The 20,371-nt window shown below is 45.8% G+C and overlaps 9 protein-coding genes across 9 annotated transcripts; 4 read left to right on the top strand and 5 right to left on the bottom strand.

Moving 5' to 3' along the window:
- Positions 1–252: 252 nt before the first annotated feature.
- TREMEDRAFT_34776 (uncharacterized protein) lies at positions 253–2,694 on the bottom strand (the record flags this gene model as incomplete). Its single annotated transcript, XM_007007417.1, has 8 exons — positions 253–788; positions 1,059–1,355; positions 1,408–1,639; positions 1,685–1,799; positions 1,913–1,978; positions 2,014–2,079; positions 2,133–2,205; positions 2,346–2,694. Coding segments are annotated over 8 exons (1,734 nt in total), but the record flags the coding sequence as incomplete, so codon positions are not given.
- A 922-nt stretch (positions 2,695–3,616) lies between these two features.
- TREMEDRAFT_34906 (uncharacterized protein) lies at positions 3,617–4,471 on the bottom strand (the record flags this gene model as incomplete). Its single annotated transcript, XM_007007435.1, has 1 exon — positions 3,617–4,471. One exon carries the CDS (start codon positions 4,469–4,471, stop codon positions 3,617–3,619), a length of 855 nt encoding a protein of 284 aa, XP_007007497.1.
- Positions 4,472–4,714: 243 nt separating this feature from the next.
- Positions 4,715–9,192, top strand: TREMEDRAFT_34792 (uncharacterized protein; the record flags this gene model as incomplete). Its single annotated transcript, XM_007007420.1, has 10 exons — positions 4,715–4,862; positions 4,909–5,067; positions 5,112–5,370; positions 5,413–5,958; positions 6,033–6,588; positions 6,633–6,857; positions 6,901–7,135; positions 7,179–7,676; positions 7,713–8,134; positions 8,182–9,192. 10 exons carry the CDS (start codon positions 4,715–4,717, stop codon positions 9,190–9,192), a joined length of 4,059 nt encoding a protein of 1,352 aa, XP_007007482.1.
- Positions 9,193–9,659: 467 nt separating this feature from the next.
- Positions 9,660–10,575, top strand: TREMEDRAFT_74756 (uncharacterized protein). The gene is made up of 3 exons (XM_007007621.1): positions 9,660–9,772; positions 10,003–10,104; positions 10,298–10,575. The coding sequence occupies exons 1-3, from the start codon at positions 9,690–9,692 to the stop codon at positions 10,422–10,424; spliced, it is 312 nt and encodes a 103-aa protein (XP_007007683.1). The 5' UTR covers positions 9,660–9,689; the 3' UTR covers positions 10,425–10,575.
- Positions 10,576–10,809: 234 nt separating this feature from the next.
- On the bottom strand, positions 10,810–11,906 carry TREMEDRAFT_65479 (uncharacterized protein; the record flags this gene model as incomplete). The annotated part of the gene is made up of 5 exons (XM_007007568.1): positions 10,810–10,859; positions 10,933–11,322; positions 11,379–11,421; positions 11,470–11,523; positions 11,721–11,906. 5 exons carry the CDS (start codon positions 11,904–11,906, stop codon positions 10,810–10,812), a joined length of 723 nt encoding a protein of 240 aa, XP_007007630.1.
- A 742-nt stretch (positions 11,907–12,648) lies between these two features.
- On the bottom strand, positions 12,649–13,913 carry TREMEDRAFT_70160 (uncharacterized protein; the record flags this gene model as incomplete). The annotated part of the gene is made up of 4 exons (XM_007007620.1): positions 12,649–12,885; positions 12,930–12,975; positions 13,175–13,449; positions 13,641–13,913. The coding sequence occupies 4 exons, from the start codon at positions 13,911–13,913 to the stop codon at positions 12,649–12,651; spliced, it is 831 nt and encodes a 276-aa protein (XP_007007682.1).
- Positions 13,914–14,223: 310 nt separating this feature from the next.
- TREMEDRAFT_70159 (uncharacterized protein) lies at positions 14,224–16,314 on the bottom strand (the record flags this gene model as incomplete). The annotated part of the gene is made up of 3 exons (XM_007007619.1): positions 14,224–15,241; positions 15,346–15,452; positions 15,502–16,314. 3 exons carry the CDS (start codon positions 16,312–16,314, stop codon positions 14,224–14,226), a joined length of 1,938 nt encoding a protein of 645 aa, XP_007007681.1.
- Positions 16,315–16,799: 485 nt separating this feature from the next.
- TREMEDRAFT_57761 (uncharacterized protein) lies at positions 16,800–17,972 on the top strand (the record flags this gene model as incomplete). The annotated part of the gene is made up of 5 exons (XM_007007485.1): positions 16,800–17,031; positions 17,173–17,306; positions 17,403–17,460; positions 17,506–17,678; positions 17,718–17,972. 5 exons carry the CDS (start codon positions 16,800–16,802, stop codon positions 17,970–17,972), a joined length of 852 nt encoding a protein of 283 aa, XP_007007547.1.
- Positions 17,973–18,212: 240 nt separating this feature from the next.
- Positions 18,213–20,126, top strand: TREMEDRAFT_35014 (uncharacterized protein; the record flags this gene model as incomplete). The annotated part of the gene is made up of 6 exons (XM_007007448.1): positions 18,213–18,289; positions 18,463–18,641; positions 18,767–18,822; positions 18,868–19,022; positions 19,205–19,676; positions 19,803–20,126. 6 exons carry the CDS (start codon positions 18,213–18,215, stop codon positions 20,124–20,126), a joined length of 1,263 nt encoding a protein of 420 aa, XP_007007510.1.
- Positions 20,127–20,371: the final 245 nt, after the last annotated feature.

The raw sequence follows: 20,371 nt of genomic DNA, 5'->3' as shown, positions 1-20,371 counted from the left end.
GAGAATCTCATGATACAACATATTGAAACGTTTGGGGTAATGCTGAGTGGAATCAATGCTACATATGTACATGCTGCTGTGGAATAATAGTAGTTTTAGGGGAAAGTTGGAAGTTCATGTACCATCATAAATTCAACTATCATTTGTATCTGTCAAGTTTGTTTCATCGAATTCGACTTCGTTGATTTCCCATCGAGATATAGTTTGCTATATATCAATACCATCTCTTATCTCTTACCACATAACGTCCATTCAAGAGACCCCATCATCCCATAAGGACCATCCCATAAGGAAGCGCCGTATCAATGACTCGTGAGTGATAATCGAAACACCACCACCATCCGTTTGTCTCGCGAAAAAGTGGAGATTATTAGGTGTGTAAATGGAAAAGAAGGAGAAAGATGAACTCACTCTTTGCCATAACCCTCCACAACTCCCCGTGAAACCTAAAAACCAATCCCCTTCTGAAAATGGTATGAAAGCATCACAAACTTTCAATTCTATCCTTTTCTCATCCTGTTCTATATCCATCAAACTCCCTTCTCCATCTCTTCTGTCGAGGTTTATATCGTCAGAGGTACTTCTTAGTTGTAGATATACTCGAACGTGTCGAGAAGAAGCTTTGAAATATATTTCTAAAGTGTGTAAAATACCATCGGACAGAAAAGGGATTTGACCAGGAAGAGAACATGATAATGAATTACGATGATGTGCGTTAAGAGGTGAATGTATAGATATATGAGGTATTGGTGGATCTTGAGCATGATCTTGACTGAGATATGTATCGACTATGGTTTAGTACTAATAGATCCAACATATTCTTCTGTACAAACAGCAATATGACTATGGGACATTTCATTGTTGTCTGTTTCTAAATTATATCCTTTTCTCCTCAGAGCCAGATGAGATGTTGGGTTTTCATTCACAGCATAAGTCGGAGAAGCGTTTCGTTTCACTTACAACTCAATTAATTCCATTCGTAAGGTCGTGTGTCTTGTAAGGATGTGCAATGAACAGTGGTGTTAAGAGTGAGAAACTCGAGAAAAGAAAAGACTCACTTTCAATAGCGAAATCTCCTTGTTTACCAATTCCAGAATAACCTAAACCAAAACCACCTTCCCCCAATTTACGTTCACTTGAAAAAACAACAGCTATCCCATCTGCCGCTCCACTTTCTCCTGCTTCTATCGGAGCTTCAAACTTGAAATCCATGACTAATTTCCAGCTCGTACTTTGTGACACGGGTTGTAAGCTGTATAAAGCGGAAGTTTGATCAGGTCCAGAAGTAAGTATCAAACCTTCTTTTTCTGACCAAATTGGGTTTCCGAATGTTTGATAACCTAATGGCATTTTCACTTCATACATCAACTGCACCTCATGCTTCTAAGATGAGATGAGAAGACTTACTTCTGATCTTTGGTTTGGACATATTTGATTCTGGCAGTCCTAGTTCGTCTCGAGCTTTCCTCCATTTTTCAGGACCGGATATCCGACCGTTCAATCGTTCTTTTTGAGATTGCTTTAATCGTATAGGAGCTTCCGCCACCCAATCCGCTTGGTTCTTATCGATTTGTAGTAAGAGAAGACGTTCTGATAATGGTAGTTGTAGACGACAAAGTGTGGTATCATCTTTCAAAGACTATTGTCAGGCGACTGACTTGGTGAGGAGAAGATAGCTGCTCACTTGTTCAAGTTGAAATTCTGGCCATCCCTTATCTCGACGACGGATTTGACAATCGGTGGAAAAGTCAGATACGTACACAGGGGTAACATCTTCGGCACCATCACGTCCGTACGCTCTGTAAATCAACTTGTCTGACTTGCATATTTCACGAGGAGGGATATTACGACTACCGAAGAAGATTTTTAAGACAGAGAGGTTACTTGAGGAGAAAGAAAGATGAATACTTACAAACAAAACGCTTGTTTTTTCCCCCAGCCTTGATCATACAACATAGGTTGGTTCACAGCGGCTTCGCTGGTCGTCAGATTGACAATGAAGATCAGACGTACCAAGGATCAACGTGAACCCAGTGTTTCTGACTCGAGGAATAATATTCACACCATACATGATCTTCACTAAGACAATTAGTAAGTGTTGCATTTCCTTTTCATATTGTGTGACCACGCACCTGTTCCAGACGTATCGAGCTCTGATCTTTGAGACTTGAAGGAAACAGTGAAACAGATGTGCCCATTCACCTACTTTATCAGCATATCTTTCCTAAGCATCTTGGTTCCAAATCACTCGAACAACCCTACGTACCATTTGTGATGAATCTTGGACGAGAGAGAGGGAGAGTGATAGGGTGAGAATATTTGATCAGGTGGGTATGACTACTCACCACATCTTCCTTCTCTAGTCCGAAGAAGAGCTTTAACACTTCCATACCTAACAAATCGTCTCATCCCTCCACATTCCGGGTCTAGACATTTATGTAACTCTACTCTCTTCCCTTTCTCCGCCAACTCTTCCTCTGTAGGAGTTCCGGGTTTATCGTCACTTTCGGTCATTCCGCCGCAAGATGCACAAGGGATGGGATCAACCCATTTCATATAATCTTTTTTAAACCATCTGCATAAAGCTACGACCTTGGCATCTTCTTGATCGAAGGGCTCGAAAGGTGGGTTTTGAAGTAATTTGGAGATTTCATCTTCGAGATTCGGTATCACCTCAAGGATGTCTCTTTCAGTTGCCTGTCCTAGCTACATTGTGTAAGCCACAGTCACAGACGAGGACTTTGCTCTTTTCAAACAAGTTATGAGAGTATGTATCGTGAAGAGAGCTGCAGTAGGGTCAGATATGAGGGTCTTGTGAGAAGTGAGCAGCGAGAAGGGGAAGACGAGGAACCAACCCACCTGAAGGGAAAGAGGCACACAGTGCGTTTCTAAAAGTCTACCAAGTATCCGTTCTAACTCGTTGTTATATGTCCTCGGGAAGCCGATGAGACGTAGTAATCGGAACCCATCTTGCTCAAGAGCTTGACCGGCCAGCTGAAAGATATCATTGGATTCCGTCTGTGTTGGTATTGAATAGTCTGGGATGAGACCACGAGGAGGGAGAGACCTGCTTATGTAGCCGGCTATGTAAGGGGATAGGAGGTGGGGGTTGGGAAAGTGATTCTTGTGCTCGTCTGTTTCCGTCAGGTGACGCATGTGAGTAAGAAGGGGAAGCTCTGAGGTAAATGGTACGTTTGTACTCGTACTATGGTACCAACTGTAGAAGAAAGGATGAAACAAGTAAGTAACCCCTCTCTGATCGTGTCGCCGTGGACAGGACAGGTGGAGGAGGTTATGACCTTGGTTGCCTATACGGTGACACACCGTACACGTACACACATCCGCTCAGTTTGTGGGACATGAGACGACGCAGAAAGTATGGTACATGGTACTATGAAGAATGTGATTGTATACGATTTGATGCATGAGTCTGCTCCCTCTAAGAGCCTTCACCTCTCATAATCGACTGCTTCCTTCTTCCTTCCCTTTCCCCTTTCCTCTCCGTTACTGCATTTCCTTTCAGTCTTCCATCCCTTCCAACCCCTACTGCTTCTTACTTCCTCACATCTGGTATCTCACTACCCGTGTCTCCCGCCTGCTCGTCCATCTCCTCTCCCTACTTCCTGTAGAACGGTATCCTGAATCCACTCAACAAAGCCCTCGCCTGCTCCTGAGCCCTTTCTCCCCTCGCGTTCGTCTTGAAGTACATATGAAACCCATGTAATCTCGGATAACTATCAATGTTCGATTCGATCTGGGGAAACAATCCCATGGCATTTGCAGGCAGACCGAAACTGACGATACCCGCCAAAGCACTGGGTGACATTTTGTTCGCTGATGAAGGGGGTAATGGCACTCCGGGCCAATCTCGAATACGAGGAAGTACGAAATCCACGAGTGATTGTATGAAATCGTACATGGCTTCTCCCTTAATTTCCACCTTGGCAGCGATGGGCATACCAGCTCGGAGCTTGTTAAACGCTGAAGCACCGATTCTAGAATTGACGATCTGCACTCCTGATGAACCTGGTCGACCACCTCCGTTGGGCGATTCGCCAGAAATCACACGTAAGGCTTGTATGGCAGATAAGAGGTTTTGTTTTCTCCCGATGGCTTCTTTGACCATGGTGTGTAGAACGATAGATTCGAGTTTGGGGATGGTTTCCGGTGTGATGGGTTTGGTGGAGGGACGTGCGGGACGATTACCACGAAGAGGTGGAGTGGGACGGTTGAGTTCATAAGGTGTTTGAGGCTCGAGTGTGGGAGGTGATGAAAGAGGTCGATGAGATATACGAGGATCATAGGACATGTACATTAGGTCGGTAGAGAGGGTGGAGTCGTAATGTTGATGATAGCGATTTCGATGGGTTAGACCGAGGTGTATTTCAGGAAGGGGAAAGTCGGGTATGGGGGAAGAAGATGCGTGTCGGATGGATGGAAGTAGTTGAGGATACCGGAGGGAAACTCTCATGGTTCTTATTGTGCTCATGCTGGTCCATGGCAGCCTTGTCGTTGTTGTTATCATTGTAGTCGCCGTCGATGTCATTCCCAACGTTGGAGAAGAATTTCGACAGTTTCATGGTCAAAAGCGGCGATCGCCGACGACACGATGTCCTCCTTCACTTTCACTTTCCTTCTCCATCTCTAAGGCCGATCTGTTCATTCCATACTCCACATTTTTCAATCTCAGCAAGGGGCCCAGAGGGCGGAAACCATGCCCTCTCCCCCGCTTTCAATTCTTCAATCTCTATCACCCCGTATAGCCGTCCTCACCTCGGAAGATGTCATCCAATCTTGTGAGGCCAATGGGTGTCGAGGGCTTGAAGAGCTCCTCCGTCCGTGGGAGGGTGGAACTGAGCGTGGTGAGTACCTCATGTTAACAGATACTGTTCAAGCTGATAGTATCAGTTTCTGTACTGTCATCCACCTTGACGCCTACTATACACCCAACGTTCCCTCTGCGTTTCGTCAACTACAACTCGGTGTACCTCAATCCAGCCAGCTCAGGTCCAAATCCTGACATGGTGGTGGATATGATCAGCAGTCTGGTGGGACGGAGGAAACCAGGTGAGATCACTAAATCTATACATGTGTATATGCTCATCTACTAGATGAAGAACAACATTATCCACTGACTAAATCACTACTCCTCTCTTCAAGACCAGTGGCAGTTTACGAAACCTTTCAACACCCCGTCGGCGTACTACTCGCCGTCTCGACCTCCACACCAGATCCTCTTGGTACGCTAAGCAGGATGTACCAACAGACAATGCTACCTCTCACCGGAGCTTCATGGATGGACGGAGTCAACGTGATGAGGTTTTACGTCGCGATTCATGATGTGTCCAGAATGGGAGATGATCTGGCACCGTACGTAAAAACTCCCAAAACGAAGGTTGCTGATGATCACAGGGCACATGAATTACTAGCCAATATCAAGAGAGCTCATGGACCACATTCCACCCTCCTCGTGATCAATTCTCTATCTTCTACCCAATCAAACCCTCCATCACCAGACATCTCAACTCATCCTACTATACCCCTCCCTCGACCTTTCGCTCCAGAAGCTGCCAGCCCATCGGCAATGTCTCAAGTTTATGCTTCGGCACTATCCTCCCTCACCCTATCCCCAATGTCAGCCGCGCCCACTTTCATGAGCAACGGGAATGCAGACGAAGATCAACGAAGTCCGAATCGACCTGCCAGGAGAAAGCTGTATGCTTCGAGATTATCAGCGGAAGACACACAAAGACTGGCTGCGTTGGTAAGAGAATTGGTTGTGCAAAGTCTGGTACCATGGATGGAAGCCAGGGTCAGGGAATGGAATGAGGTGTATCAGTCGAACAGGCGTGGGATTGCTGGAAGACTATTCGGAGCTGGACGGAAACTGTTTGGCAGTCGACCCTCCACCCCTTCTGCGAATAATAATCAGGCAGGTTACAATACTGTCAAGGGCTTGTGAGTTATCCTTTCCCTACACCTTCACATTTGTGCAAACTAGCGTACAGAGGTCTTGGCTCACTGTCTTACAGTTACTCCGCCAATGCCATCGAGGCCATCTCCAGAAGATTAGCAGACTTCGCATTCATGCTTCGAGACTATAAATACGCATCGGGGATATATGATTCTCTTCGTCGAGACTATGCTCAAGATCGAGCATGGCGTTATGCAGCAGCAGCCACCGAAATGCTTGGTCTCTCTCTCCTTCTTTCCCATCCATACTTCTTACCTTCATCTCCACCAGCAGAGCTTACTAGCCCATTTACCACTCTCCAACATACCGACATATCTCTCTGGCTTGAACAAGCCGTAGTAGCGTATCACTCCCACACACCCCCTGCAGAGGTACAGACAGATGCGTTGCGCGCCACCATTCTTTACTATGAAGCTTGGAAGATGATCGGTGAATGGCGGGGTGTGGGGTTGGCTCTGGTGAAGAGTGCTGGGGAAGCGGATGAGGTACCTAATGCGGTCATAATAGAGGAAGCTGCTAGTGCCGACGTCAAAGGCGGAAAGAGCGATAAGGGTAAACGAAGAAGAGCATTCCATCTGGTCATGGCCGCTACGAGGTACGAGACTGCGGGATTGGTGAGTGATCATGAATACTTGCTGGACTTGTTTTGACAAGACAGAAAGCTTATTCACGTCGATGTTTAGATAGAGCATCACACATATATCGAACGGCGCCATGGACAGCAGCACAGGATCGGATCGAGTATTCCCTAGGCAGGCAGGCGTATACATTGGGCGAAAGCGATGTCGCTGCGGAATACTTTCTCAGACTTCTCAGGAAAGAAGACACTGGTGTTCCTGGATCTCAAGGTATGCTCCTAGAGGATCTGTCATTGGCTTATGAGGTGAGACCTCATGTGATATCCAAAAAACTTACTTACACCTCAGCAACTCAAAAGTCATCCTGAACAACTCGCTTCATCGAAAGACACGCTACAGCTTCCTACCCCTGTCTTTGACCCAAAGAAGACGAGGATCATCACGTTGTCCTCTCAGTCCAACCTGGCAGGTCCAAGTAAGCGCTGGGGCGACCTTGAATCTCAGGCATTGAACAGCTGGGATAGAAAAGGTAAACGACCTATGCGGCTTTTGCCTGACGAGACGAATGTCATAGGCATCGGAGGTATGTGCCTCCTAGCTTCGCATTTCACTCGCTGACCGCTCAGAAACATGTACGGTCGAAATGGTCGCTACAAATCCGTTGAATGCTCCTCTTATTATTTCCGACTTGACGATCACGACCTCATCTATCGACGGCTTGGAGGTCTCCACTCTACCGGAAATTATTCTTGAAGCATATGAGACGCGCAGTTTGTCGATAGATATCAAAGCCAACACTCCTGTCTCATTTTCCCTCAAGTCGGTGGAATTCATGTTTCATAGATTGTTCCCTTGCTCGCAATCGCTGGAGAGAAAAGGAAGTCGACTGCATTCGACGAAAGAACAACGACTCACCCCAACTTATGCGAAAGATACGAGTTTGCAAGTGAGGGTCGAAGCTGGACGTCCGAGCGTCCAAGCTGACTTTGTCGGTCTACCAGATGTCATGTATGCGGGAGAGGTTCTGCAGGTTGAATTGAAAATAAGGAATACTGGAAGGGAAGTCGTCAGAGATTTCGGGATCTTCGTAGGAAAGAGACTATCGATCAGACTTGCCGGTGCGTGTGAAAGTTTATGATGAGGATTAGCTGATGTTTCAGATGATCCCAGCTCGGAAATGACGACGCTATCGAATCACATATCAAACCCCAAGATTGTCCCTTTGTGTGAGGATGATATGTCTCCCGACGAGTCGCGGACAATATCACTCGTCTTGACCACTTTCGATGTGGGAATGATAGATGTTCTGGCATTATTGGTCTTTGCCAGTGATTCTGGCGAATCAGCTCAACGACTTTCGGCGCAAATGGAAGTTTTACCCATAATATCCGTCACGACGTCCGTCCTGGCTTGTCGGGATATTCAGGATGGTTATCTGTTGTCTATTGAAGTGAGCGATTTTGATATTTCTGTCAACCTGCTGACGTTTCAGACGAATAATATCTCTACCTCTGTTATACAGATCGAAGATATATCAGCGTTTAGTCCATATTGGCGTTCTGCGCCAAAACAGACGTCAGTTGTTTTTGCTAGTCAAAGTCATATCTGACAATCAGGATTTCTGCAGAGACGTTATATCCAAATCAATCTTCCCACAGCATACTTCAAGTGACATCAACGCAGACTACTCTCGACTTACAACAAACATCCGTCATCTCCGCTTTATCTGATTTATTACGAGGTATCTCACCAGAAGATTTACCTCCTTTACAACATCCTTCATTCGTTCCTGTCTCTTCTCCCCCGGATGAGATATCACACCATCTTATACATTCTCGTCGACTATGGCGACAAAACCAAATATCCGTCGATTTTCCAACTTTATCCAAAGATATCATTTTACGTTTATTTCCACTTTGGCAACCACTCGATCTTGATCTCATCATACATTACACCATAACCCCCAACATTCTCTCCAATCCGACGACATCCATCCATGATTCTCCCACACCTTCATCTTCGATGACCATCTCCCCACATCCCATTTCGAGAAGAGGTCACAGTATGATCCACTGTGTCCCCATAGCCCCTTCTTTCTCCCTGGTGGAAGAAATAAGATCAGAAGTTGAAACAGCTTTAACACTCGGGACTAAACAATTGAGAACAATGTACGAAGAAACATCACGTCAACGTAGACTTTTACTATCTTCAATCCTTTCCGGTCCATTATCAATTGAAGAAGATCCACTTTCTTTTCATCTTTTATATCCCTCTAAAAATGGTCAGATATCACATGATTTCTCCCTCGGATCATTCTATCTTCCAATAACCTTTGTTCTCCAAAACCGATCACCTGTTCTTTCCTTGAGATGGGTGTTGAGACTTCCTTCGTCGGACGAAGAGAGAGAAGGGGTAGGTCATTGGATAGGAGGGTTGTTGAAAAGAGGTGAGATACTTCCAGGAGGGGAGGAAAGGGTGGAAGGGAGGATATGGTTGGATAGACCGGGTTGGGTGGGTTTGAAAGGATGGGAAATTGAGGTAGAGAGTGGGGTACAAAGTGAGGAAGGTTGGAGGGTAAGGAAGAGTTGGGTGAGAAGTGGTGAGAAAGGTTTAGTGGAAGTTTTGAATGAGAAATCGTAGTATTGATGCATGGTCATTATCTGGCCGAGTCATCCTTGATCTATCTATTTTCATTCCGTCCAATCTGTTCATAACTTGTCACAGAAATTTCCCAGTCAGATACACAGTCAAGTAGAAGATCAAAACGTTCAAGTATGTACGAGTACGACAGCCATCAAATGTAAGAATCGAAAGTTCACATGATCACATGGCGATGGCTCGGGGCGGCTTCCAAATTTCCTATGGGAGAGGAATGGCCGCAGTGGGGATTTCAAAATTCAGGCACAGTCACCTCAAGATATATCACGTGATTCTCAAAAGATAAGATCAATTCTCGGGAAAATACAAGATATCATAACACCGAAACTCCGTTAGCCGTTGGCTTGCAGCTTGTCAACAACCCTTCCCCAAACGAATCAAAGATATAACCCCCATCTCTCCCCTCTCATCTTCCACCATATCCAGTCAATTCTTTGTTCTTTTCCTTTCCCAACCAACAACTCTAATAAATCAACAATATGTCAGGACGTGGTAAAGGTGGTAAAGGTCTTGGAAAAGGTGGTGCAAAGAGACACCGAAAGATATTACGTGATAACATTCAGTGAGTCATGTCTTTCCCCTTCCATCTGTTTACTTCCACTTCTCTCCCTCATTCCTCATTCCTCCCCACTTGGTATCTGAAATGGATCAGCGGTGCTGGTTCTTGGATAATCGTCATGAAGTTTTGCATGTGCTGTGGTGTGCTGTGGTGTGGTGAGGAATAGTCTAAGAAGAGAGGAGACGGTTCTTTGGTACCGTCATGATGTATTCGAGTCAAGTGCTGATTGAAAGGGGTATCACTAAACCTGCTATTCGTCGTTTAGCTAGAAGAGGTGGTGTGAAACGTATTTCAGGTTTGATCTATGAAGAGACTCGTGGTGTTCTTAAGATTTTGTTAGTGTCTTTCCTCTCCTCTTCTTCTCTCTCCCTCACTCGATAACTCTTACACACCTTCACTTACCTCATCTCATCCGGGATTAACGCACTTTCATCCTTGTCGACTCGACCGGCCAGTTGTCATCCAGACCTTGAAGAAAGAGGATCTGGGGAGATATGCAAGATACAGAAATGGTAATTAACGAAACAGCCTCGAAAACGTTATCCGAGACTCTGTCACTTACACCGAACACGCTAAACGCAAGACTGTCACTTCTCTCGACGTAGTTTACGCTCTTAAACGCCAGGGACGTACTTTGTATGGATTCGGTGCTTAGGTCAGTTGATTTTGATAACATGAGATCTGAATTTGGGGATGAGAGGAAACGCATGGGTTGGTTATTGTTATCGGGAGGAATATTTCGTTTTTAGCTTTTCATACTTTCGCTCGACCGATGGATTGATGCACTTCGCGTTGATGCCCCACACACATTGAACGTGGTTAAACCATCTATGGCCAGAGTTGGTACCACTCACCACATGTTGCATATTGCATACTGCATTGACATTGCTCCTCATATCAAGCGACAACATGTAACATGAGATGAAGAGTGGAGAATATAAATTTAGATTAAGTACAATTTCAAGCACATGACCCGTTTCAATCCTCATCCGATCCACCTTTCTCAACATCTTTCTTTTTCTCTGGTCTTGTACAATGTCCTAACCAATATCCAAACTTCCCCGTCCAGTGATGCAAGTGTCCATAACATCTGATATCTTCCGCTTTCTCTTTCGTATCAGGTATAGGAACCCTTCCACATCTTCTACCGATACAATAAGTACTATCGCAACAAGGAACCCTATCTCCTTCTATACCACCTTCTTCCGTAGAAGTCTTAGATTTCCAACTAAGATTCCTATGATCTCTCATTTCTTCTTTCACACCTTCAGGTAAACATTTGAATTGACTTTCATGTTCTTCATCCGTATATTCTCTTCCTTGTTCTTTTGCCAATCGACGTTTCTCTCTCATCTTTTTATATAATTTTCGATCCTCTTTCCAACATTTTATACCGCATTTCTCGGTACATCGTAAAGTTGGACAAAGACAATAACGATATGTTCCTTCACAACAATGTCCCCAACATTTAGCACAACCTAGACAACATTTACACCATTGATAAAACATTGAGATCCATGACCAGAGGATACAGAATGCTAAAAGGGCGAGGACTGTTCAAGTTAGCTGATAAAACTGTGATTGGTCAGCTAGGAGAAGAATGACTGACCAACGATCAAGATTGTTTTGTATTTCTCATACAAGTTGACCCACTACGTGATATCAGCTTGTGACGTAGAAATAGGAGAAATGTGATTCACCTTTTGAATAGTTGCCGCCTCTCCGGTCAAAGATCCCACATCTCCTACAATGCCCTAGTAGTTAGCAAGGTATTTTCACACTCGTCTCCTCCGGTCTAGCACCATCAAATTGTTCCCGGAACCAGAAAGGCCAGTGTTGAGAAAGGGCAGACGATTATGAAAATAATTAGAAGGTGAGGAAGATGAGGACAAGGTGAGAAGATGAAACCGAAAAGAGGTTGAAAACGATGAAAACGACGGAAACGACTCACCCCCGCAGCTGAAATACCAGTTCCCACCGCACCCGCAGCAGTATTGATAACTCCCCCCGCTCCATCAGCCACAGTGGTAGCCACTTCTGTCGCTGTCGTCGCTACAGTCTTGCCCGCATCAGTGATGGTGGTAGCTGCACCTTTGCCTGCATCCGTGATAGCCCCGCCGATATCTCCCAATCCCATGACGTCGATGCGTGTTTTGTTTCAGTCGTGTATTTTTCTATTTGACCAGTTGGCGATGGTCGAGTCCTCGGATGAGACGATCGGACCAAGATTGTTGCTTGGCTTCGAGAACGACAAAAGATTTGAACTTCTCGCCTGGAACCTTCGATGGGACGTCAATTCCCTGCCTGAGGTTAATCACTCGAAGACGCCTGTCCTGAGATGGAATGTGTGATGCTGATGAGACAATCAACTTGTGGGAGAGAAAGACATTTTTCCTTCGAGTTCACCGAGGATAGGACTCTGCAAGAGTGTCAGAGACGTAAGGAGCACGGAAAGGGACATAAAGGATGTCAGAATTTGATACGATTTACCCCGCCAACCGTCGGGGTAGGATCAAAGGGGTGTGTCAATGTCAGATGACAACGGTTTCAATAAGTTACACCTCCGACTTATGGGCCTCGGGTCAGTCTCCGCTTGATTTGTCATCACCTTTATTCATGTGTTCCGAATAGGTCAATGTACGGGGGAGCATCAGAGAGGGAGTAAGTCGAACGGTTTCATGTCAAACCTCGGACACACATACCTTTCTTCCTAGCTCTGGTGTAATGATTCATGAGTCAGGACGGACGGTGAAGAGGAACGTTTCCAATGGGACGCTGGTCCATGGCGGAGAAAGGAAACGCGTACGATGCTCGAGAATTGCCGGTGGTGACTTGTGGACGCGAGGTTTACAGTCGAGGTGGTAGAATAATGAGTGGAATCAGTAAGGCACACGTTCTCCCCTCCAATCCCAGCATCTCCCGCCCCATCCTTCCCTCCCTTCACGCGAAGTTCGACTCATCACTCCGGTCATATGTTCGACGGCTTGTTCCACAGTGAAGACTCCTTCGTCCGGTTTAGCTTGGGCCTTGTGACCGACAACGGGACGTGAGAGTGAAGTGAGGACAGTGCCGGGGTGATAGCCTATGGCTAAGGCGGAAGATGACTTGTTGGCTAGCTGGGTGGTCAGTCATTCTGCCACTTCGAGTAGACAACACTCACCTCATGATCCAGACTCCGGATGATTTGGTTGAGCGCAGCCTTTGAACTGTTGGTCAGTCGAGGTCCACTTCAAGGAGACGTAGCCCACTGCCTCATCCTCGACCGGCAATGACTCCTACACTAGGATCTGCTTAAATACTGAGCAATACGTGCAAGACGACATGAAAGCTCAATAGAAAACGGAGATGACGAGAAACTTGGAAGGAAAACGGATGAGGAAATACAATGAAGATATGCGAACTCACGCTCGGTACGAATACCACCCTCCTTTCTCATTATCCTCTATACTACCAACTCTTGCACTGAGCGAAAAACACAGACTTCCTTCTTTATTAATCAGTCCTTTTGCAGGATCTTCTTTGCCCTGATTGAAGTCGGCGGTCAACTCGTTGAAATCTTTCTTGCTAGGGAGAAGGGGAACAAAGTGTTTATAGGTGAGGAGATGACCAAGGGAATTGATTTTGAAGCTCTGTAAGGCGGAATCGATGTCGATAGCGGATAGGCTCTTCTCGGGTTGTAACTGACTAGTCAGCCCAGCTTCGTGAGATATGTGACAGAAGACAAAGCAGACTTCATGAACATCTTGATATACAGTCTAAGTTATACCGACGATGACGAGCCAGAACGTCAGGAGGGATAGATGGACACAAGAGATAGGAAGAGGGTAACAGTAGGAAGCATCAGGGTGAGGATAATGAACCATGGACGTACTATTCCCGCTAAGCAAGCGATAAGTCTAACTTGATTGGCCCCCGTCTCTTCTCTTACCTGCTCAGCTGCTTTTTGCAAACTTGATTCCTCCGTCACGTCAACCTTTCCTATCACTTTGACTCTCTCAGCCGGCAAGTGTGACAACTTCGATTCGAGGTCAGACGCTGAACCATGTGTCAGAGCATAGACTTTGAGAGAGGTATGACGGAGGAGGTGTGTGGTGAGGGCTAGTCCTAGACCTCCAGCGCTTCCTTGAACGATAGCTACAGACATGGTTGAGTGGATGTCAGGTACCTTGAGTCTCTTTTCAGTATGTAAGATGTCAATTCAGCGTGTAGTTGGTCATGAAGGGAGATGAGAGAGAAGAAAAGGAAGACATCGGATGTTTCGATCGATCGCGGTGACGTCTTATCCGACCTGGGGCCCCCAGATGACGATGACAACTACATACACTGAGGGCTCATTCAAAGAAAAGAATAGAGCAAATCAGCAATTCAGTATGTACTCACCCGCATACGAGAGATATCACGTTTAGACTACTCACAAAACTCCCTTGCATTATAACCTCTGATCCAATTACTCCTTAGGCTAATCCAGCGGTAGGTACTGCAAGACACATGGCTACCCATGAAGCCCCGACCAACCCCCCAACAACTAGAATATCTCTTACAACGCTATCGAACAATTCTTTAACCCTTGGATCCTCTACCACTGTCTCGGGTCCGAAGATCTTGGGTCTTGGTTCCCGACCAAGAGGGGTGTCTGTATGTCCAAAAGTGTCAAGAAGAGACGAAAGACCAGCAGGCTGGCTTCTTCCTGAGAGCCCATCAGACATAAGCCCTCTGGCAGTCTCGGATTGATCGAACGGGGAGATGTCGGAAGATTCAAGAGGGCTAGCGGGAGAAAGGGAGACGTCAATTCCAGATCTAGAGTAAGGAGACAGAAGGGGTGTAGCGGATATCGGAAAGGCATCGCTGGGTGAAGGTGGTCGAAGAGTTGCCCGACGTGCGGCCATTCTTTGATCATATTCGTCTGATGTTGCGTGGGAGACGCTGTCCTTCTCGGTAGGTCCTGCCTCTAATTCAGGTTTATTACCCAATTGTTCCCCTTCTGTCGAAAGGTGAAAAGTCTTGGGAAGAAATACAAGCTCCCAGTCGTTCTTCTCTGTCCCCGGAGACACTCCGATGACACCTCCCAGATCTTGCAATGGGTGAACTTCTGGGACAACGTCCAATCCGGATCCTTCCCCTTTGGCACTCACTGCTGGTTTATTACTGGTGAGTGTTGGTGTTGCTGGCGGAATGTCGCCTGACTGAAGGATATCGCCGTTTGATTGAATTGTTCCAGTAGAATACAAAGTCGCTTCATTGTCGTGCTCCACATCGTCCAGCTCCCACGGTCGAACCTGCCGGGAACTGCGACCCCACACTTGAGTACAGAAACCTCTTCGTGACGAGTATAGCTGCATACAGCCAAATGCCACGAATATGACGGAAGGGAGTCGGATAGCACGTAGAGCAAAGTGATGGCGGGGCAGAAGTAACGTGAGGAGGAGATAGATGAGAAGTCCGATGGATAGATCGATAGTGCCGACGGTGAACCTTGAGGTCAGATACATTTTTCATGGCGAGAGTCTAACAGTCAGAAGGGAGGGGGGATGATAGATTACGGGTATCTGTGAGAAAGGTATGCAATAAGTACTCACCAGAATATTCGCTTGGGGCGATTAATATTAGTCCTGGCATAGGACAGAAAATGGGGTAAAGATTGTCTCTCCACCACCTGGTAAACCTCCTCGTAAATGGGTAGGAACTGGAAGTCAGCTATTTTTACACGTAAATGAAGTAAATTTGACACTGACCACCTCAGGAGCTGTGCTTCTCGTGAGACATTCCTGTGCAAACAATCTCAACTCATCCGCTATTCCCAACTCCCTACTACCACCTGGTCTGAGAAAAGTAGCAAACGCCCTCTGTGCTTCCTCTCGCATCGGCTGGTTTCTTGGCTCACGCAAAACAGTTCCCGTCGGAGGAACTTTGATGTGATGAGGGGTATGTACGAAAATTGGTTTGACGCTATCTGGCTTCTCTGGTTTCTTAGTCCTCCCAAACAATCCCTTCTTGAGATGCAGATGAGTTGAGTCGTCACATCGACACGTCCCTTCTTGCGCCCATTGGCAGGGTCTGAAAGTTTCCTCATTCGGACTTGAGTGTGTTGCATGGTGGTTGTCAGGCGAACTTGACCCTTTTCCAGGAGAGTCCGGTTGGGAGCTCAAGTTGGAGCTACTGGAGGCAGACATGACATTTCCTTCTGCTAGAGCTTTGTCTATATGGACGAATGGCTGGTGACGATCGCCCATTTTTGTATTGGGAATAGGTGTCGATTCTCTTTCTGATAAAGGTAGAGAGTCCCATCGAGAGCGGTAAGATCGAAACCATATGACGAACAAAAGATTCTCGGAAGAGTATTCCTTATGTGAGACGAAAGCTGCGAAATCTGAGAAGGAGATAGGAGGACAGGTCTCACCATTGAGTATGTGTGAGAGTTTCAGTTGATCGAAAGTGGGAGTGGAAGATACTCTGCGGAGGGCGTTGGAGAGAGTAGAATTGAAAGTGAGGGTTTTGGTGATTGAGAGAGAACGATTGGTATCTTTTCCTTTTGTGGGGGAAGGCATGATGTGTCAAGATGATATGGATTAGTGATGAAAGAGTGGATACAGCAGGAGTAGTGCAGTTGGGGAAGAGGAAGAGAAAGAGGAAGTGAAGGAAGAGGTTGGATATGGTGAGAAAGAAGAGAAGGCGATGTAAAAATGATGTCCGTCCCTCTCGGTTACATCTTTTCCACCTTTTGCCAAAGTCAATCACTACTCATAGCCAAGGGATCAAGGGGGAGACGGGTAGGGCGCTGTTCTCCTGATGGTGGATAACCTTAAGGGAGCAAATTATGTAAAAGCAGAGTGATCACAAGTGAGACAAGAGGCAGTAAAAACGACAGTTATCGTTTCACCCGTCAACATCACCTCACCGTGCCTGGTCGTCATCGACATCCTCAATCCCGGTCAGTGGCTCGGCATTTCCTCACAGTAACTTACATCTCCGACTTTGTTTCCTTCACCCTCATAACACTTGAACCCAGGTCTCAAGAGAGTAATCATTAGGAATGTCAAAATTGCTACGACCATGTTCAAGCTCATCTCGTCGTCATCTTTCCTACATCACCCCTCGTCGGCTCGAACCCATCTTCTTTGTTTCACACCGACAAAACGCCTCTTCACACCTGATTCAATCAAGATCACCTGAAAAAGGAAAGGGCAGAGAAGTTGACAATGGTTACGGTCCGACTCCCACCGGAGAAGCAGAGGTGGATGATTTGGAATGGGATATGAGAGTGGGTGAGTGTGTTTCACTCTTTGATCCGACTTTGCACATTTTTCGACGCCTTCCTTGCGGCCTTGCGATGCCATCATACAGTACGTTTCCGGTTCGTCCTCTCACGAACGTGATCAGGACCCGAATAATCACTGACGACTCAGCTAAAGCTATGTTGCACCTCCAAGATACCTTGCCTTTACTTTTTGACCCTACTCAGTCATCCTCCAGTCTGTTCCCCTCCGATATCTTCAGCAAGAATGTCATTCTCAAGCTTCCCTCTCCCTTACCTCTCAAGGTGAGTAATCTGAAATCCCTAACATCCTTCTCTTTCCCTTCTTTCGACATGCAGACTTCACACAGGATAGGAAATGATAGCTGAGCTGACAAATAGATCTCTTCCTTGTCAGGGTATCAAATGGCTTTCTCCATCGCTCGTAACGGTATGCAAGGTGATTCTTCTCCTTCCTTGCTTTCGAGTGCTCGTTCACCTTCAGCTCTACACACAAACTTACATACAAGTCTAGATCGAATGTCCTTCTCTCCCTCCCCATCTTTCTCTCCCACTTTACTTCGCGGTACCTCAGATGTATCAACTCTGCCCAAACGTCAAAAACAAATACGCGTTCTTCTTCAAATCTATGGAAAACCTCGTTTACCCCCACACAAAGTGAGTACACTCCAAAAGTCATACTAAACTGACGAATAGGAAACAATATGGCATACTTCCTCTATGTACTCTTTCTCTCCATATAGCGGGTTGATCAACCTCCACGAAGTAGAGACGATCAGACCTTTACCAGGCGAAGGAGTGGCAGAATGGTTGATGACACATTTGTTGAATTTGACTCATAGAGCCGGACAAGGAGAAGGGGGAATACCCGCTCCTGGAGGAGCAGCTTCAGTTACTGCTCCAGAGGTACAGGTTGTCAGGTGTGGATATGCTGAAGGGGGAAAGAAGTGAGATTAGTGAACTTGTAGACATCACAAGAATGACATCATCCGGGAATCCTGCAAATTTCTTCCCATTCAAAGTTTTCCCATCCATCCTCCATTCATCTCTCTGATTTTCCCAAACTTTGCAGTATATATTGCCCATCAACCCCTGCATCTCTTCTCCCACTCAGTAAAGTATCCAACAAGTCCACCCAAGCTGAACATCCATCTACGTAAACCTATCTTTTTGTTGCCACGACTATCCAAGATGCCCAAAGCTCCGAATAATCCACCTCTACCACTTAATGGGTTATTCCCCATTGCTAAACCCTCAGGACCCACATCGTGAGTTTCGTCCACATCTCTTCTCCCTCCAGACTAGTCGCTCACCATTCACCCTACGAGTCGACCTGTACCCCTCCGTTCAATCCTCACCTGGAACAAACTGAGATAATCGATATGTTAGATGGTCCAGGGTGCGGTTGAAATGTAAAAAAAAATTACGAACTGAATGATAGGATGAAAGTCATCGACGCTATCACACCTCTTTTACTTGAATCTCGTCTGTTCGACGATCCCGAAAGACGAAAACATGGTATGTCTACTCAAAAACGTAAAAGGAAGAAGAACACCACGCATATGGGATTGAAAATTGGTCAAGGGGGAACATTAGATCCTCTAGCTGATGGTGTATTGGGTAGGTAATCCAATCCTCTACTCCTCTCTTTTTGCAATCATATTTTTCAGCACTGTTTGCTGTTCATAGGCGTATCATGCATCATGTGGTTACTGATGATGACGAATGACATTGCTGACCTACAGTCATCGGCGTTAATAGGGGTACGAAACATCTCAATCGGTTTTTGGAATGTACCAAGGTGATTTAAGATATCTTGTATACCATATTTGACCGCTGATGGTAGGAATATACTTCTACTGGACTATTAGGAGCTGCGACTACGACATATGACGCAGAAGGGGAGATTCTGACTACTTCCAAATGGGATCATATAACTCGGGAAGATGTCGAAAAGGCCATTGAGAAATTTCAAGGAGAGATCATACAGACTCCTCCTATGTAAGACGAACCTTTTCCGTTCTTATCATAGGATTCATCTTCGCCATCACCCATCGCTCGTTTATCATCTCAACTCGAATGACTGTTATACCCGTTCAACACACCGAACCGTGAAATTCTTTCAGAGTGATATATGGCGCAGAACAAATATGGTGCAAGGTTGTATTTGACGCTCATCTCAGTTTCTCCGCTTTGAAAATGGACGGTAAACCATTATATGAATACGCACGTTCTTCTCTACCTCTCCCTCGTGCCATCCCCACTCGAAAATGTACCGTCCATGTGGAACTTTTATCCTTTACCCCATCTTCGGTCACCCCAAACGATGGAGGACATAATTACCGTTGGCCCACTACGCGTTTGTCTTCAGAACAGAAAACGATATTTCAACGATTGACAACTTTGGTTCATCAAGCACAGGAGAAAGAACATTTGGCCGAACCCCCCATCCCGGATCTCAATCTTCAAGCTGATATAACATCAGAAGTCCTTGAAGATGGAAGGAGACCTCCGACCTTTGAGATCAAAATGACAGTTTCTAGTGGGACATATGTGAGAAGTATCATTAATGATATAGGATTGTTATTAGGATGTGGGGCACATGTGGTAAAATTGACAAGAACCAGACAAGGAGAGTTTACATTGTATGATGAGGTTCCTTCTAATGGAGCAAAACCGAGTGGAGTTACCGATAAGAATGATGGAGTTACCGATGGGAATGATTCTCAGAAGGTAGAAACGAGTCAAGAGGAGAAGCAAGAGACGAGTGGAGTAAAAGAGGAAAAGTTGGATCATGATGTGAGTGTGAAAAAGGAGGAAGAGTCGAGTAATGATGTGGGAGTGAAAAAAGAAGAAGAATCAAGTGAGAATACCACAGCTTGTATCCCTTGGGAAATATGGGAAAGAGCTATAGAAGCTCGTAAACAACGAGGAGGCAAGATGAAGAAGGAAGAAGAAGTTGACGAAGAAGAAGCCATGGGGAATGGTGAAGTTGAGGAAGAATTGAAGGAATGGGAAAAAGAAGTTTTGAGAAGATTCGTCCCTGTCCCTGTGCCAATATCGGGGACGAATTCGAGAGATGGACCATTGATGAGGTATCCATGAGAAGTGTCATGTTGGAGTGATCAATATACTATATGTCTCAATGCATACATCTTTTGAAAGTTAGTCAGCCTATCTGGTATTACATTCATGCTACAACACTCGGTCCACTGACTATCTGTATGCTGCCAAGAAGAAAAAGTTTAGGTCCGATGCGAGACTAGGGATGAAGTTCACAGTGAAATATAATGCAATTCTTTTGCTATTTTGACGACGAGACGATCCACCTCCCAACCACCCTTTGGCTG

The sequence above is a fragment of the Tremella mesenterica genome (assembly GCF_000271645.1).
Source record: "Tremella mesenterica DSM 1558 unplaced genomic scaffold TREMEscaffold_14, whole genome shotgun sequence".
Classification (NCBI taxonomy): Eukaryota; Fungi; Basidiomycota; class Tremellomycetes; order Tremellales; family Tremellaceae; genus Tremella; species Tremella mesenterica.
This window is presented reverse-complemented; position numbering and strand designations above follow the sequence as displayed.